Consider the following 17,568-nt stretch of genomic DNA (forward strand, 5'->3'; position numbering starts at 1 on the left):
AACTGGGATGTAGGAAAAAACACGAGAGAGGCAGAAAGGAGAAGCAGAGGGCGGCAGATTAAAGCCTGTCACAGCCAGTGGAGCAGAACCTTCCTCTCTAGAAGTGACATTGGTAAATGATGCTCAGTAACCGTGGCTAACTACCTGTGGAGCAGACACGCTTATAAAACGAAACACTTAAACAAAAAATAACAAAACGTCAAAGGAAATGTTTGTTCCTCAGCTTTCTTACATTTCTCTGGATGAACTTTTCCCTAACATGCCGTCGTACATTTGTGATGGGTCATTTTGTTTGGAACTTTGATCCAAACAAATATGTTTGATACATTTTTTTAAAATTGATTATATCAAGATATTTTGACAACCCTACAAGAGACTGATGGTAACTATGGAGGAGCTGTAGAGATCCACAGCTCAGATGAGACAATTGGTTGACATGACAACAATTAATCATGGACTTTGGAGATCAGTTCTTTGTTACAGGAAAGCCATGTGAAGTTCTGTCTGTAGTTTACTCATCTAGAGAACACTGCGAACATGTGGAAGACGGTTCTCTGGTCAAATTAAATGAAACTTTTAACCTTCAGAACAATGTAGAAAACTAATACAGCACAACCCTTAAATGCACCATTCCCATTGTGAAAACATGGGGGGAAGGAGACAAGTTTCTTTCCAAAAATGTGTTACTTCAAGAAAACTAAAGCAGAAATGACAGTTTCCTCTGTCTTCATTACCACTTGAACAGGTTGATGGAGCAGGTGCTTTTTGGGCTTCAGTGTTTGGTTTTTTTTTTCCTTTACTTGAAATGTGTCAGAGAGAAAATATCAGACAAAGCCAGACTTGGCAGATTCCTTTTGCTTTCTGTTTCTGTGCCAGCTGTGTCCAGACTGAGCTGTCACACTGTCTCTAATGAACGGCGATAAAAGTTGCATTGATCTCCTTCTCTGTTTCGCAGCCAGAATGCAAATAAGCAAACAGAGCAAACTTGGTCGGATGCATATTTTATTCTGTGGCAACTCCTGGAGCCAAGCAACGGAGCGAGTCTAACTGATGAGCTGCAGGGTGTCAAATACTGCTGAATACATTTATTGGCAGCCCTGGGAAAAAATGCCTTAATGGGGCGCTGTTATGTAAAATCATCTTTTTTGTGCCTTACATCATGTTAGAATGTTATTCTCTCATCTAAGACATACCTTTGATACTTTCATGCATGTTTGACAAATCCCTTAATCTCCATTCAGCTGTGCAAAACACCTGGGTGGAGCTAGCTCCGCCTTCGAGGACGAAGCTCCTCCTTGGAGCTGCAGTTTCCAAGCTCCTTCCCTGGTACTCCCTAACTGAGCTTCTCCAGACTAGCCAGCATCAATTAGGAAACATCGGGTGGAACTGGAGCGCTTGATAGGAGCTGCTACTCAGTGCAACGCTGCTAAAAACGTTATTAAAGGGTTAATAAAGGAGCCATGCTGTGATGACTTCCTGAAGGCGGAGTTTCAGAAAGAGCAGGAGCTTCTTAAAGAGACAGAGGCCCAATTTCAAGGCGTTAAATATCATAGTCAACTTTCTTAAGTCAACCAAAGGTAACACAGTTACTTGATTGTGCTATAAAATGTCACTATGTAGCTGAAAAATACATAACAACAACCCTTTGGATTAATGTATTTTCTGTTGCACCACCAGCATACAACCAAAGTTTTCATTGAAGAACATTTATTCAGTTGAAGAAAAAAGAATTGCTTACTTTAAGATTTCCTGATATTTCAAAGGATTAATGGACTCAAACGTTGTTTATAAGAGAAACAGGCCCACAGCATCACAACTCCTCCACCGTATTTAACATAATGCTTTTGGTTGTTTAACACACATTCTGTGTTTCACAACAAGCCTTGTCACCAAACATCGCGCCACTGGAGATTTTGTAAAAAAAAAAAAAAAAAATCATTGTTTCACATTTTTCTTCCACCAAATTCACGTAAATGTTTCAGAGTGTACTAAAAGAGTTATTAATTTAATGCTCTGTTGAAGATTTGATCAGCAGTACCATCACACGCCCCTTTCTGTGTCAATAAACCACACAGTTTCTTTCTCTCAGTTATCAGGCTGAATGCCGTCGGTTCATTTCTGGACATATTTTCCATTCTTTTAAACCCCCTCCAACTTTCTTTCCCTTATTTTATTTCTTCTCTCTCTATCTCTTTATCCTTCTCTCTCTGTCGCCTTCTGCTGTCAGGTTGCTGATCCAGGCCGGCATCGACATCAACAGGCAGACCAAAGCCGGCACTGCCCTTCACGAAGCAGCCCTGTGTGGCAAGACAGAGGTGGTGAGACTCCTGCTGGAGGTAAGCGGAACTACAACACAATCCTTGAAAAAACTACAGACTGTCACACAGAAAAACTGTCACACAGAAAAAAAAAAAAAAGATTTTACTGAAGAAAGATTTCACTTTTATCGTTTTTACTACACAACATTACTCTTGAAAAGTGCGGAAATGTCAGTTTGGCATTTTACAGGTTCAGATTTGTATGGAAAAAAACAGAAACAGTCAAAACAAATGTCCAAACAGCTAAATACTGAAGTAAAGCTGATCTAATGTCCTAATAATCAATAGAAAACATCCCTAGATCACTGTTCATACTGTTGGTTATATTAAGGGAGATGCAGAATAGTCTATTCAGATATTTATTTGTACAAAAATAAATATATGAAAACGACAGATACGTAGCAACTAAAAGTGGAATAAAATGCGTAATGTTTTGTGGTTTTGACCCCATAAATGATGACAAGTTTGCGAGCTTTTCCCTGGAAATGTCTGGCATTCTCTTAAAAGGGCAGTATCATTTAAAATTAACTGTTTTTGAGGTTTAAGTCATGCTATAATGCTACCCGAAGTGTTGCCTTGATTCTTTCATGCATGTGTGAAAACTCTTTTAATCTCCCATAGCAACTATTGAGTTGTGCAAAACACCTGAGTGGACGTAGCACTCCTCAAACTAGCCAGCAGCACTTAGCAAACACCTGGTGAAACTCAACTGTGCTCGTCATACGAGCCACTAGAAAGAGCAGGAGGTTCTTTCTTTAAAGTCGTATTTGACATATGCAGCATTTTTATAACAACTGCGGTGACATAATTACTTGATTGTGCTATTAAATGACACTATGTGCCTGGAAAACACATAACACTGCCCCTTTTATGCTGCTGCCTTTTTATGAACGCATGTTTAATAAAAAACCCTGCAGCTTCATGTGACACCAGTGAGTCACAGCTATGAGAGAGGTTGTGCTAACGCCAAACGGCCTCCTTGTGACGGTGACGGTTTAGCCCCGTAGGAAAACAGAAGCAGCCGTATGTCGGGATGTCTGCAGCTCCTCCGGCGTGAGAACGCAGCACATTCAGGTCCCTGACTCTGAGAGGCTGCGAGACGTTACCCCGGAGCGCCTCAGCACCCACAATCAGTCCGTGTTTGATGCCGCAGACCCCAAATAAAATGTCGCTCCTCGGCCTGCAGCTGAAAAATCAGATGCGGTTTGTAATTAAGAGGAGAAGCCGGAGGGGAATGTGGTTATGTTGTGCTGATGTCACTGAGGTGCATCCAGACAGCTGCAGTTATGAGTTCAAAGCACAGGAGACGTTATGCTTTCAGTTTTGTTAACACAACTATAGTGCAGTGCGAGAGAAAATATGCTCTGAGTTTATTATTGTGCATTTTGTCTTATAACAGCTGCAAGTATCAATGTGTGTAATCAGGATTTGATCTCATCAACGCACATAAGGGCAACATTTTCAAGCCACGTTACTCTGATACTCCCAAATGAAAGAGATAGATAGATAGATAGATAGATAGATAGATAGATAGATAGATAGATAGATAGATAGATAGATAGATAATTAGCTAGCTATCTAGTTAGTTATCTAGTTAAACGGATAGATAGCTGTCTAGACTCTAGCTCATTAGACAGCTTTTTAGAGATATGTATCTAGATATACAAAAAATGAATTCTTCAGACAACCTGAGCACTTTTTAGATGGTTTTTAAATAAAGTTGTATATAATTGTTTATCTTAATCTTTACAAAGACTATCTATCTATCTATCTATCTATCTATCTATCTATCTATCTATCTATCTATCTATCTATCTTATCTATCTATCTATCTATCTATCCATCTAGATCTATCTATCTAGATAGATAGATAGATAGATAGATAGATAGATAGATAGATAGATAGTTAGAGATAGATAGATAGATAGATAGATAGATAGATACAAACAAAACAAACGTTTATTATATTTTCCATTTACTTGCTTATATGTATAATTTTGCATATGTTGTCAATATTATGTTTTATTAGTTTACGTTATTAGTACTATTTGATTTCTTAATAGTTTTTAGATATAATGTTTTAGAAAAACCCATATAGTGGTGCAAATTAGCTTACACTATAAGCACCATGATTCCGGCGTGGAAGTGCTGTTTTATTCAGTTTCTCTGTGTTATTGTACATCTGTTCCTATCAAATAAACCTAATGAATAAATAACTAAATGAATAAATATGTAAAAGCCCTAACATGTCTTGCTCTGCCCTGCAGAGTGGGATCAACGCAGCTGTTAGAAACACCTACAGCCAGACTGCGCTCGACATCGTTTACCAGTTCACAGCAACGCAAGCCAGCAGGGAGATAAAGCAGCTGCTGAGGGGTGAGACGGACGGAAAAATCAGTCTTCCATAACTGTGCTAAAAGAACTACAAAAACCAACATCTAATTCTCCAATGATAATGTAATTTGTTGTATGTGACCTCCCAGATGCATCAGCAGCCCTGCAGGTTCGGGCTCTGAAGGATTACTGCAACAACTACGACCTGACCAGCCTCAACATCAAAGCTGGAGACGTCATCACGGTAACGCACGCCATTGTCCAATCCTACAGCCTGCAGCACCAAGGCACTAGCTACGTTTCCATGACAGACGGGCGCAAAATATTGTTGACGTTCCGCTAATGTGAAGAAAACACAATTGTGACGTTTAAATTGAATAAGAAATGCAAATAAAAACGCAGGTGAATAAGTTTGTTGACGCGATTAGTCATTAAAATACACACTCCTCCATCATCCTCCTACCACTTCCCGTTGTCTTCTTCGTCGTTTCTGCCTGTAGAAACATCTGGCTGTTGATCACGTGACTCGCATGATGTGAAAAAAGTGTTTCCATGGCAGTTTTGCGAAATGCACAAATTTCGATACAACCAAAAAACCAGTCACATCCTAAAGTGTTTTATCAACAAACATGTTTTTTTTTTTTTAATGCCGTGTTTCTATTAAGCAAGTTAAATGTTTTAATTGGTCGACGTAAACACAGCGACTTATTGCAGCTCACTGAGGATGTTAGAGCTGAGCGGAAGGAGCGGGACCTGAATGTCTTTATAACTGGAATTTCAAAATATTCTATTAACATTTACTGCAATGCTTCTTGTAATAGAAAAATCTAAACATTTCTGAGTTTCAAAAGTCAAAAATATTAGTCCTTTGAAATGCCCACTTTTTTTCAGAAAATTTCTGAGATTAGTCTCTGAATTTCAGAGTATTTTTGGTGAAAATATCCTTTTTTTATTTCTACAATCACCCTACTACGCCGTCGTGAAATCCTGATGTAAACAATAAATTTTGCTGAGAAATTTGCTTGATAGTGAAAAGGTTTGCTGTTCGGGCACTATAACGAGAAATATAATCAGAAAGTGAAGCTTTTTAAAGACCCGGAATCTGTTGTAGAAACGGCCTCGTTTGTTGAGAATATCAATAAATGCAAAAGCAGAGATAGCTTCAGCCTCTCCTGTTTACTACAAGCATATTTTACAGGAACATGTGCGCGCTCGTTGCCATCGTTCATAAATATTAATGAGAATTAATTCAGCCTTTGGGTGCCTATTACAGTTGCAACGAAGCCAAGCTGCGCTTGTGTCTTTCCTCAGGGTCTGGAGGAACAATTAGGCTGCAGTGCTGAATGTCTCCAGGGATGGAGGCAGTTTAGTCTGTTTAAAAAACAACTCGGTTACATATTTCTTCACATATTTTAACCTAAAAGCCATTTGTTAACATTCACCCTTATCAGGTATTGGAGCAACATCCTGATGGACGCTGGAAAGGCTGTATCCATGACAACCGGACGGGAAACGATCGAGTGGGGTACTTCCCATCCACTCTGGTTGAGGTCATCAGCAAGCGCACAGGTGTGTGTGTGTGTGTGTGGGTGTGTGTGGGTGTGTGTTTATGCGGATACCTTTGTGGGTGTTGGAGTGTGAAAGGTTTGCTAGACTTATTTTTAGTTGTAAATGTGCTGACAGAATCAGATGTCGGCCATATGACACGTTTGGGCTGGAAACAGAGACCTACAGTGAGGAGAGGAGAATATCCCAGTGAAACATTTTCTGTCCTTTTTCCAAAACATTAGGCTATATCATGCTTTCCTATCCTTCCTTTTCACATTTAAATCGAGTTGTGGTCTATACAAAGTAGAACTGCAATGCTTTGGTCTGGATTCCTCGTTACTGCAGCTCCACAAGTCGCTCTTTTGCTCCTGTTCGACTCGTTTTGGTGTTGGCTCTTTAAATGTAAATGAGGCGCTTCATTACTCTGCCCGCCCTCCAGGTCGCACTCCAACTCATTCGGCCATTTTTGTAGCTTGACAGCAGAGAAAACTATTATCTACCAGAACAGAAACTTTTTATTCCCAAATTGATCAGCAATGAAAGACTTGTCAATCCAGCCAACCCAGAGAATGCTACAATAATGTGAATGAACACGTCTTGTAAACAAGGCCTCGACGTTGTTAGCGGGTTAGCTAACACTAGCGCCAAGAACATGACTGAATGTATGTGGAGGATGTGCTCCCCAAGACAAAACTGGCTGAAAAAAAAAAGCCAAACTCTTAATGTAATAATACTGTTCAAGAATGGTTATGTTCTCAAGGAGCTAAGAGCTAGCACACAGCGCTAACATAAGCAGAAGGCACAATGGTACTGCTAGCGAAACATTGGTCAAGACATCATATCAACACACAACAAATTAACATGATATATAAAGTTTATTGTCATTTTCATGTTATTTGCAGCTTCCTGCTGTGTTGTCTCCGTTGTTTCACAAAGGAACTGACCTTCAGTCAGACAAAGGTTTTCAGCAAATCCTTCTTGATACTGGCAGAGGTTGCTGAGGCACTTGTCCTTGAACAAAGAGGACTTTCCCCACTGACGTGGGAACATTTCCCAAAAAATATCTATATGATCTATATTCTAAAAGGTTCTGATGCTGAGGGACAGCGTAATGGACTCTGTGGGTTAATACACCCCAAAAACCAAAGATTTTAACTTTTTAACTTCTAACTTCAGCATCCTTGAAGTTGGACTAAAACATTTCTGTGAGAAATACAATGCTGGATTCACAAAATTGGTTAACTGGAAGTCGATGGGTCCATTGATCAGTTCTGCATCAAACACTGTGACGTCATTGTGGAAAAAACACAATAAGGAACAGAGAAAATGCATTGGCTTGAAAAGTAAGACCTAAAGTCAATATAAAGACATCTACACACCACCGGGAGAGACTAAATTTAACTTTTCTGCACACTAAAAAAAAAAAATTTAGGACAATAACGTTTTTTCTAACTATACCGTACACTGTATATTGTTGGCCTCCGTGATAAAATAAACTACCCTTTTATTTCACCATAATCTTACTCTGAACCACTGTTTTCCATTGGGTCAGCCTGCTTCTTTAACATTATGCAAAGTAGGGGAGTAATAGAGAGAGAGAGAGATCTGTGACCCTCCATTGGTCCAGATTCAGCTCAGCCCTCAGGGTCTCTACCTGAGGACTGATGGCCATAGACAAAGGTTGATCATGTGTTTGATGAATCATGTCTAACCTGTTGTGCATCGTTGAGGTTTTATGTTTTTGGATTCTTTTAAAATCATTTTAAAAGAACAGAACTGAACTGAAATTAAAAGTTGGATTTTACTGAAATGTTTTTAAGTGTTACCACTATGGTACGAAGGTTAGGATGAGTTTATGTTAAGTCTTTTAGCTTATTTACCAGGGCTGCCAATAAGTATATTAAACTTGTGATCGAAATAATTGCTTGGATTTGGAATTGCTCTGGCCTTCATCTTTGGACCTAAATGTATACACCAAAATGTTTGAAAATATTGTAATAGTTTCTAATATTATAACACATGTTGTTGTAAAAAAAAGAAAAAGAAAAAAAAGCATCACCTCCTCTGAAACAGTCCCGGTTTCACACAATTTCCACTCAACACAAGGTGGAGTGAATGTACGTGGAACTGCAGAAGACGTGAACCTCGAGCATCAACCAAACTCTCTGTCAAGTATAAAAACGATTTATACTATTTACAATAAGCACAAAAGGCAGCAACACACATCAGTCACCATTTCAGTGGTTTAATGGGAAAACAGAATTCAGAAAGCGTCACTGCTCCAAATACCTCTGAAATAAAGCGGATAAGTGGAAACAGAACATTTTGTATTCCTGTCAGGTCTAAATACGTATTAGAGACAATTTTAACAAACACAGGAAAGACAAGAGAGTTAGATTCTTTGTTTCTCGCGAGGAGAACGGACAGAGATGTGCTTTCAGTTACAAATCTCCAACCGCTCTGAAAACACATCTCCCGCTCCTCTGTTTTATTGATTTTAGGAACCCTGCCACACGGGGCGCTGCAACTCTAGGGTTGTAAAACTCAGCTTGGAACAACTAACACCTCCATCTCTCAGGGAGGCCTGCTATGAATATCTGTCACCTCCCTCTTCCAAGGAGGGATTAGGAAGAAATCAGAATTAATGAACACACAGAAACATTATCTAAATGTAACTACAAGGCTACATAATACAACAAATATTTGATAATACTAATAATACAATTTACCCAACAATTCCTTTTTTGAAGGAACTTCTGGTGAAAGCTCCATGTTTGACTTGCATAAAAACGACCATCGTCATGTGTGTGGAAGCTTAATTCCTATCATATCAAACTGTTATTTTGAATTTTTGATAGGTTGCATATTAAACATCCATGCTGTCTAGCATCTTAGCACCGCCCTTCATCTTCTACGAATGAGCTCCTTCTCGGTGACTTCCGCCAAGCGCATTCAGATCCATCTTGCCGTCCAGGTTGGACTTAGAGGTCGTTCGTCCACTGAGATGTTTTTAAGCTTTTATAGGTTTGTCCGTGTGTTCTGCTGTGTTTGTCTCAGCCTGTATATCTGTGGTTGTGACCTTTTCACTCACCGTTTGCCGCGACGTTCTCCCTCCTGGCAACGTCCGTCTCTCCTGCTTCTTGATTTTCCACTGACTGTGATTCCGCACGAGACATTTCTAAATCAGTTAACCAATAAGTGATAGCAACGTGAAAACATTGGCTGAGTATAACTGATATGCTAAATGTAGTGAAGGAAGGATGTAGTTGGCTTTGCTCAGTCCATGGGATGGTTTTTAGCAGTTTGCTAAAATACTGACTGACCTCTACAGTTTTCTAATGATAGATTAATTGTGGTGTAAAAGTATATATGCAGAATATTTTTAAAAATAAAGTGATGTTTAAAAAATGTATTTAAGGTTGGCAATTAGAGCTGAAATCCATTAGCAACAGATGCTTCAGCAGAAAGTTGTGGACAGTTTCTTGTCTCCAGTTTTCAAAAGCTTTGACTTACCAAATCAAATTTGTCTTTATGAATAAACTTAAACATAATTTTATTTTGACTTCTTGCCACAAGTGGTTATCTATTATTTATGTTAATATTCCAGGAAACTTTAAGCTGCTAAACAAGGTTTTGCTTTTATTTTAAAGCTAAAACAAACATTTGGAATATTGTTTAGCTTCTGATGTTAGCAAAGGCACCGTTACTGCAGCTAGCAGTGCTAACTGTATGTTCGCTACAGACGTTTTGCTCCTCTACAAGTCAGTCTTTTAATATCTCATTTGAAATGGCTCTATGCTTGTCTTTTTGTCCTCAGGCATTATTTTAAATAACTTCATGATATTGGAAATAGCAGGCATTAAGTCATGAAAATAGCTAACATTAAGCCTACCATCAGATTTTCTGCACATCTTTCCTTACATTTATTTTTCATCAAATGACAGTCTGCATAACCATCCTGTTGCTTTCCCAGATGCATTTGAAGAAAATGCATTTGTCTGCTTTCACTTATTTCGCTGTTTTCTAAAATATGGGGCTAAGCTTTACTGGCTCAATGAAGCAACAGTCTTTCCATGCTAAAGACTTTGGTACTTTGTCTGGCATCTGAAGTAAACTTCTTTACTTTCTTTCGAAATTGGGGAAGTTATTTTGAATGTTGCCGTTTCCAGTGCGATGCAAGAAAACATACATTAAAAAAGTTGATGGAAAAACGGCTTATTTTAGTAGTTTTGTCCTACATTTGCGTGTAGCAGGATGGACATTCGGCCTCTCGATACAAATATTGCAGTTACACAAACATATAACCTGTGTTATGGGACGCACCGTCACACATCCCAACTGTTAGATTGAGGCCATTTTGCTTTTCTCCACACATTAAGACTGAATATTTAGACTTTTTATTTTACAATTTCCAAATGTTTTAACGAAGGTGTTGATGAAGCTCTATGCACCAAGAAATCATTATGCTTATTATAAGTTTATGACATCTTTATAGAGATTTAGATCTGTAGTGATTTAAATATTGTTCTGCTATAGCAAATGTGCTACCATGTAAAGACATGAGAGTAGACTCCTCATTTTGTGGTGATGTCACTCACCCCCACCTTAAACTCTGCACCTCTTCATACTGTACATTGCCCCCATCGCCCATGTTTGTTCTTCCTCCTATTCTCCATCCCTGTGATTTTTTTTCTCCATCAGTTGCCTGCTTCACCTCCCTTCTTCTCTCGGTTTGATTTCTAACCTCAGTCTTTGTTTTTTAATTTCTATTATTCCCTCCTCTTTTTTTCTTACATGTAATTCTCTGTTTTGTCGTTCGTCTGTGACGGTGGTTCACTGTTGGCTGGTTGTGTGTGTGTGTGTGTGTGTGCGTGTGTGTGTGTGTTTCCGTGCTTCGTCACGGTGGGTGTTGTCTAGGTTTGGCCAGCACAGTCATTTGTACTCAACAATTTCAAAAGATACCGCTGGTTCCCCCGGCGACGGTTGCCCCTGCCAACGCGGTAGTCAACGGCAACGACACCACGTTCCATCAGATCCATATCCTGCCTCCACCGCCTCCTCCTCCACCACATTCCCATCAGCCACTGCTTCCACTTTTCACTTCCTTTGGGTATAACAGGTCGCCCGTGACAACCCCACAGGGAGACACACCCACTGCCCCAGGTATACACCCACTTTTCATTATTATTATTATTATTATTATTATTATTATGTGTTACTGATGAAGCTTTAATGGATGCTTTCCTCTCATGTTTTCTACAAACTTGTGTCATGTTGAAACTGAAATATCTCAATTGATCATTTTGAATTCCAATCAGATTTTTAATGGATTTTCTGAGAAGGCAGCCATTAAACCTTTCTGTTATAGATCATTATTTATCTAATTTTCTATGTTTGTCATGCTGTTTAACTTTTGTTCTTTACGGTTATCATCTCCATTATTTAAAGACGAGCCGTTCTTAGTGAATATAGTCCATTACATCCCATTTGAAAGCATGCAATTAAAGTGTAATTTTGATACTTTAGGTGGGAATAATGAGAATAAGGAGTTTTGTTGTTTTCATTAAACTCTGACGTGGAGGTAAACATCCTCTGGTAGTCTTGGTTTTTGTCCACCAATCAGCAGTTCCAGCGCTAAATCAGAGCAGTTCTTTCTGCTGCTGTTGAGCTGATGGAGAACATCTCTGCCATCACTAAACTTTCCATTTTATAAGCAAATGTATTCATTTTATTATACATTCAGAAACAAGTGTTGACCAATGAGCCGAACATGTTTTGCTAAAGATTTGAATTATTTATAGATTCTGATTATGTCAGGCACAAAAATTAAAAAAAAAGAAGAAGATGATATGGGCATTTGAACGTTTGCTCTTGGCAAACTAGGTTAGTGGCCTCAAAGTTTAAGAAATTGTAATAATGACTGAGCCTGTAGCCCCGCCCTGCTCCGCTCCTAACAATCACATATCCCAGATCATTTTCACTTCACTCACCCTGTGGTTACAACACATGACAGATTGGAGCTGGAAGACGTCAAACAAAAGCTAAAATCAGGAGACGTTCCACTGGTGACTCACATTATAGTCTAAAAACAAAAACCATAAAATGTAAATTATAATAACAAGTCGGGTTTGTTCTTGGCTCGGACCGCTTAATTAAAACATGATGAAAATTAAAACTTGATAAAAATGCAGGCCACACTTTTCAGATTTTTAGTAGCAATAACTTCATTTTTTCCCACTTCACAATTAATTTGTACTTTCTCTTAGACTATCAAATGAAATTACAATAAAATCCATTGAGATTCCTGTTTGTAATGTAATAATGGCTGTGGATCACAATGGTGAATCAGTCCATAGCTGGGTTAAAAGGTGACTGTAGCGCCATCTTTGGTCTAGCACTGGAACTGTTTTGGTGAAAAACCCGTACCCGTCACATCCTGGCTCGTCTTTTTTGGTGCCAAACACGTCAAGGTCAGAACTAATTTTACAAAAATGAACTCTGTAAACATTTCCAGTGAAAGATTACATGATCACTTCAATGAGTCAATAATTTGTCTTCTGCAATTCATGTTGCATTATCTTAACATAAATTAGAGTCCATCACAAACCATTTATTTGGCTTGTTTATTATTATTTTTCGCCACTTGGATTATTATTAACTATCATTATTAGGATTAGAAACAGGGAGGATATTTTACCAGTTTCCCTGAGTTTGCTTGTGATTCATTTGAGTGTCTGGATTTCCTTTATTTATATTTAAGTTTTTAATATTTTTTCCTCTTTTTTCCCTGCTTACCACCACTTTTACACACAACTTTATCCTGACCAGAAAATGTTTTCTGTTCTGTCCTCGTCTTGTGTTGTCGTCACGCTGGATCAGACTAACACTTCTACCCACCTTAACTCTGCACCCATAATATGTGTGTTTGTGTGTGTGTGTGTGTGTGTGTGTGCATACATGTGTGTGTTTGTGCAGTTATGATGAGTCTGCCACAGTATAAAACCATTACCCTGTAATATCCATATTGGACGATACCAGCACACTTGGCCGTAAAAAAGAAAAAGACAAAAAAAGACTGTTTCCATTAAAAGAGATCATTTCTTTGGGTTTTTGCGTTTTATATGCTTTCGTGACTTATTATTAACAAAATATTAATTTTTGTAGACTCGCAAGTGCAAATTACCTCAACGAAAACCCGCTGCAGCGCTGCAAAAATTAACAGTTGCAAAGGTGTAAAGTTTCACATGTTGTGTAAAACATTGCTTTAAAAGTGTCACCTATGATTTTCAGGTAAGGAATTGACATCCTATAACCGCCTCTGTTGCCTGGTTACCATTTTGTCACCTCCAAGAGCAAAAAAAAAAACAAGAAAAAATTGAGAACAAGCAGCTTCGTCTTATTTTCATTCAAAAGCGACGTTTGCTCGTGATTCAGGTGGAAGCGATGCTTTTCCGAGGTCGCTTGGAGGAACGCAATATGACCACAAGAAGGAGCTGTGTGATCACATGAAAGGAAATCAGACTTTATGATGTGTGTGTTTCCCTGGAGCGCTATTGGTTGCACATATAAACCATTATTAAGCCCTTAATAAAGCGGCCATAATGGTTTATAGCACTCTCCAAATGCACTACAGCCCCATTCTTACAAGCAACAACATATATAATCACACACCAATGGATGCATTATATATGTATGTGTATGTACATTTTTTGGCGTATATGTGTATATACACAGGTATTATTTGTGTAAAGAATTGATGTATGCACAAGGAGTATATAAATGTTTTCATATATTTATATATATCTGCTGTCCTTTTTTTATGTGTGTGGGAGAGAGGAGGAGGGAGTGAGAATGTGTGAGGATGAAGATGTGCTGCAGATTTAGATTTGAAACCTGCTGTATCTGCTATGTTCATTATGTCCGCACTAATTAGGGATCGGAAATCGTCGCTGTTTACTTCCTAAACATATTCTGGGAATTCAGAAGGATCAGACACGTTCGTCCCTTTCATGTTTTCAGACAACTCTGACGGATTACGGCACGCCTCACGATGAAATTGTTTGTCTCACATGAGGGTATAAACGGCTGCTAAGTAAAAGTGCTAACGAAGAGACAGGCGAGCTGCGACAGTTGGCCCTTAGTGGCGCTCTTTTTTAGGTATCTTTAAAACACAAAGTGGGAACATGCAGTGCCTTGCAAAATGATAACCTGGGACTTCACAAACGTGTCATTTAAGGAGGAATAGTGAACGGAAAGAGCTCAAAGAAAATTAGACAAAATTCTGTTTGACATTTGCCAGAAACCAAATCAGGGATAGAGAGCGTAAGGCTTAGAAGATGCTCTTGTCAGATGAGATTAAAGCTGATTTTTTTCAGCCTAAACAGAATTAAAAAAAAAATTAATTTGTATTCATATCAATTTGTGTTGGAATGTCCCAGTCAAAGTCCAAGTAAATCCAATGAAAAATCAATAGAAGGACTTGAAAACTGACATGCGTTAGTATGCCCAGTGGAAACCATCCTGGCACTATCGCAGGAGCTAACAGTGTTCCTTAAATCCGCTCTCAGTGCTACAGCCAATCACTGCCAAGGAAAATAAAAGATGCTCCTTGATTGGCTGCTTTTCAAACTCCAGCCGGTAGTGCATCAAGTAGTATTGTTGCCAGATATTTCAGCTTCCCAAGCTGCAGTTCCTTTTTAATATTTTAGATATGCACGACAAAAAAAATTCTATGAAAAGATGAATTTTCCGTAAATAATTTGATGTTATGTTTCACAGAAAAATCTCCAAATACTGAACTGGGAATAGGCAGGAGTCCACTGTATATTAAAACTTTTTTAAGGCACTTTAAAAAAAAAAAAAAAGAAATAGACTGTTACAGTAAATAACGGAGTTCTACGAAAAATAATTCACTTTTTTTGGCCCAACACAAGCATCAGTCTCTAAGGAAAATGATTGATAGCTGTAGCTATAACTGCACTGATGTAATGAGATCAGGTATTTTCCTAAAGATCAGTTGATGGGAGATCTGTGTCCAGTTTCTGATCGTCACCTTTACCCTACCAGTTAGCCAGTTCCGAATTTTCTTTAAAAACTGTAATTATAAGTATTCATGATATTTCCCTCCTGTTGTAAGTATTCTTTGATCCTTTATATGAGGAACGACTGTTTTTACCATTCAATACTGACCGTTAGCACAATTAGCGCAGGAATGATGAAGAAAATCTAGATCCATACCTTAACTGTGAGATTTCCAAACAACTTCCAACATTTCTAAATCCAGTATTTTCCATGTCAGAAAGAGATTCAAGGTTCCATACAATATAGCAAAGCAACATAGCTACAATAAGGCCAACCTTCGTATTATCAGCTGAAGCTAATTCCAGATCATTCCGCTCCCCGGCCCCAAAGTGGGTACAAATTAACGTCAAGTGGCTCCTTTTGGTACCATAAAAACTTGGATTTATATCAACCAAAGCTTCAAAAATAAGAAATGGTAAATTAGCTAAATGACCAACCACCTCTTAAGGTTTAGCTCAACGTTGTAGCAACATGAAACAACAGCCGACATGCGACTGTAGAAAACACAGTTAGCTAGCACTTTGGTGTCATATTTTCCAGTTTTTGACCAGTCCAGCAATAGCCACCAAAAACAGAATCCTTCCGACTGTCGGTTCAGATACCAATGACACATTTTTACTTTAATCTGTGTTAATTAGTAGATACTGAAAACACACGTCAAGCTAACATTTGAACTAATGAAGATAAATAGGTTGTTGCTAATAAACCTGTTCATATCTAAACCTTGTGCTACTCTCCTCAAAGTATGACAATGACAATAATTGACATTATTTGTCATTTATGACAAATTAGGGATATACTAAGATAAAAGTAACATAATAAAGTTCTAAAATTATGAGAGTAAAGTTATAATATCACGAAAACAAAAATAAAGCTATACTAGAGTAGTTGAAATAATACAACAGTACAGTCATATTTCAGGAACATAGTCATAATATTATTCAAATTCAGAAATACTTTATTCATCCCAAGGGGAAATTAAATATTGTTGTAGCTCATTAATTCATATTCTTCAAAGAGTTATTGAGGAATTATTAGTTATTAATATAATATTAGTTATAGACATAAGAATAATGTCATAATATTACGAGAATAGCGTTGGAAAAAATACATGAATAAATTCATGTTTTAAGAATGAAGTCATAATATTATGAGAATAAAGTCATACAACTTAATTCTTGTAATACTATTTAAATATCTAGTAATACTACTACTTAGCATTACAAGAATAGTTGTACAAAAATAAAGTTGAAATAGTACAAGAATAAACTCATGTTTCAAGAATAAAGTACTAATAATGTGAGAATAAAGTCATAATATTACGAGAATAAAATTGTATTATAACTTCACATAATAATATGACTTTATTCTCATATTTTATTATTTTTTTTTCCATTTTCTCCGTCAGGCTCAAATTACCCACCCGCCCCAATAAGACAAAACCTTGAATGTGAAAAGTCTCGGTTGCTGCCGCTGTAAAGAGCTCGTCTCTCTTTGGAAGTCAGCAGCTCCCTGTGCCACTTTAGGGTCGGTTAGCGGTTAACGGTGGTGTTCTGTGTTGAAGGTTGTCGAGGCTCAGAGGCAAGTCCTCAAAGTTCTCCCACTCCATCCAGCGGGCCCCATGGAGGCTCCAACGAAGAGATCTGGGTTCTGCGCAAGCCCGTGGCAGGTAAATTAAGCCGCGTTGCGCTGAGCCCTCAACCTCTGACTCCTAAAAAGTCTGAACAGGGCCAAACAGTATCTGACGTCTGTTGGTGAAAAACCCTTCCTGCCCAACGGTCCCCACTGTTTGAGCCGTCAGAGGATGGTGCTTGAAGGCATTCAGATACTTTTTGACCTGCTCCTGACAGTTCCCCCCTCCCATGTCCTGCTTATCCCTCCATCTGAAGCCTAGCTGAGCTCAGTAGCCGTATGTGTAGGCTGCAGGCATTTGCATCGGTCTACAGTCTGTGTAGAGAGCGAAAGATGAATAGAAGGAATAGTGTGCGTGTTTTTGATGAGCGTGCAAGCAAGAGGCATGTCTTTTTTCCCACTTTTGTGTTGGTCACTCAGTCATCTGTCGGCCTTGTCTGTCCGTCCTGTCCATCCAACCACACGCTGTCCAGTGCATTTCAACGGAGAGTCACACCACGAACACCGCGGCGCCGGATATCATTTAAACCTTTCTGTGTGTGTGTGTGTGTGTGTGTGTGTGCGCGCGCGTGTGTGTCTGCTTTATGTGTTGGACGATATCTACACGCAACGACTGGGCAATTGCATGGGTGCATGATTGATTGCACACGTATGT

General features: G+C 38.6%; 1 protein-coding gene across 6 annotated transcripts in view; it reads left to right on the plus strand.

Annotated features, from left to right (window-relative positions):
• Positions 1–17,568, plus strand: part of caskin1 (CASK interacting protein 1) — a 109,046-nt gene that overhangs the window by 71,990 nt on the left and 19,488 nt on the right. For 3 of the 6 annotated variants that reach the window (XM_028021992.1, XM_028021993.1, XM_028021995.1), the window contains exons 7-12: positions 2,228–2,336; positions 4,586–4,694; positions 4,802–4,896; positions 6,104–6,221; positions 11,118–11,363; positions 16,846–16,950. In XM_028021992.1, the coding sequence (XP_027877793.1) occupies positions 2,228–2,336; positions 4,586–4,694; positions 4,802–4,896; positions 6,104–6,221; positions 11,118–11,363; positions 16,846–16,950 (782 nt within the window). The remainder of the gene's footprint in view (positions 1–2,227; positions 2,337–4,585; positions 4,695–4,801; positions 4,897–6,103; positions 6,222–11,117; positions 11,364–16,845; positions 16,951–17,568) is intronic. The other 3 variants (XM_028021994.1, XM_028021997.1, XM_028021998.1) reach the window with 3 other exon arrangements.

The sequence above is a fragment of the Xiphophorus couchianus genome, chromosome 7 (assembly GCF_001444195.1).
Source record: "Xiphophorus couchianus chromosome 7, X_couchianus-1.0, whole genome shotgun sequence".
Lineage (NCBI taxonomy): Eukaryota > Metazoa > Chordata > Actinopteri > Cyprinodontiformes > Poeciliidae > Xiphophorus > Xiphophorus couchianus.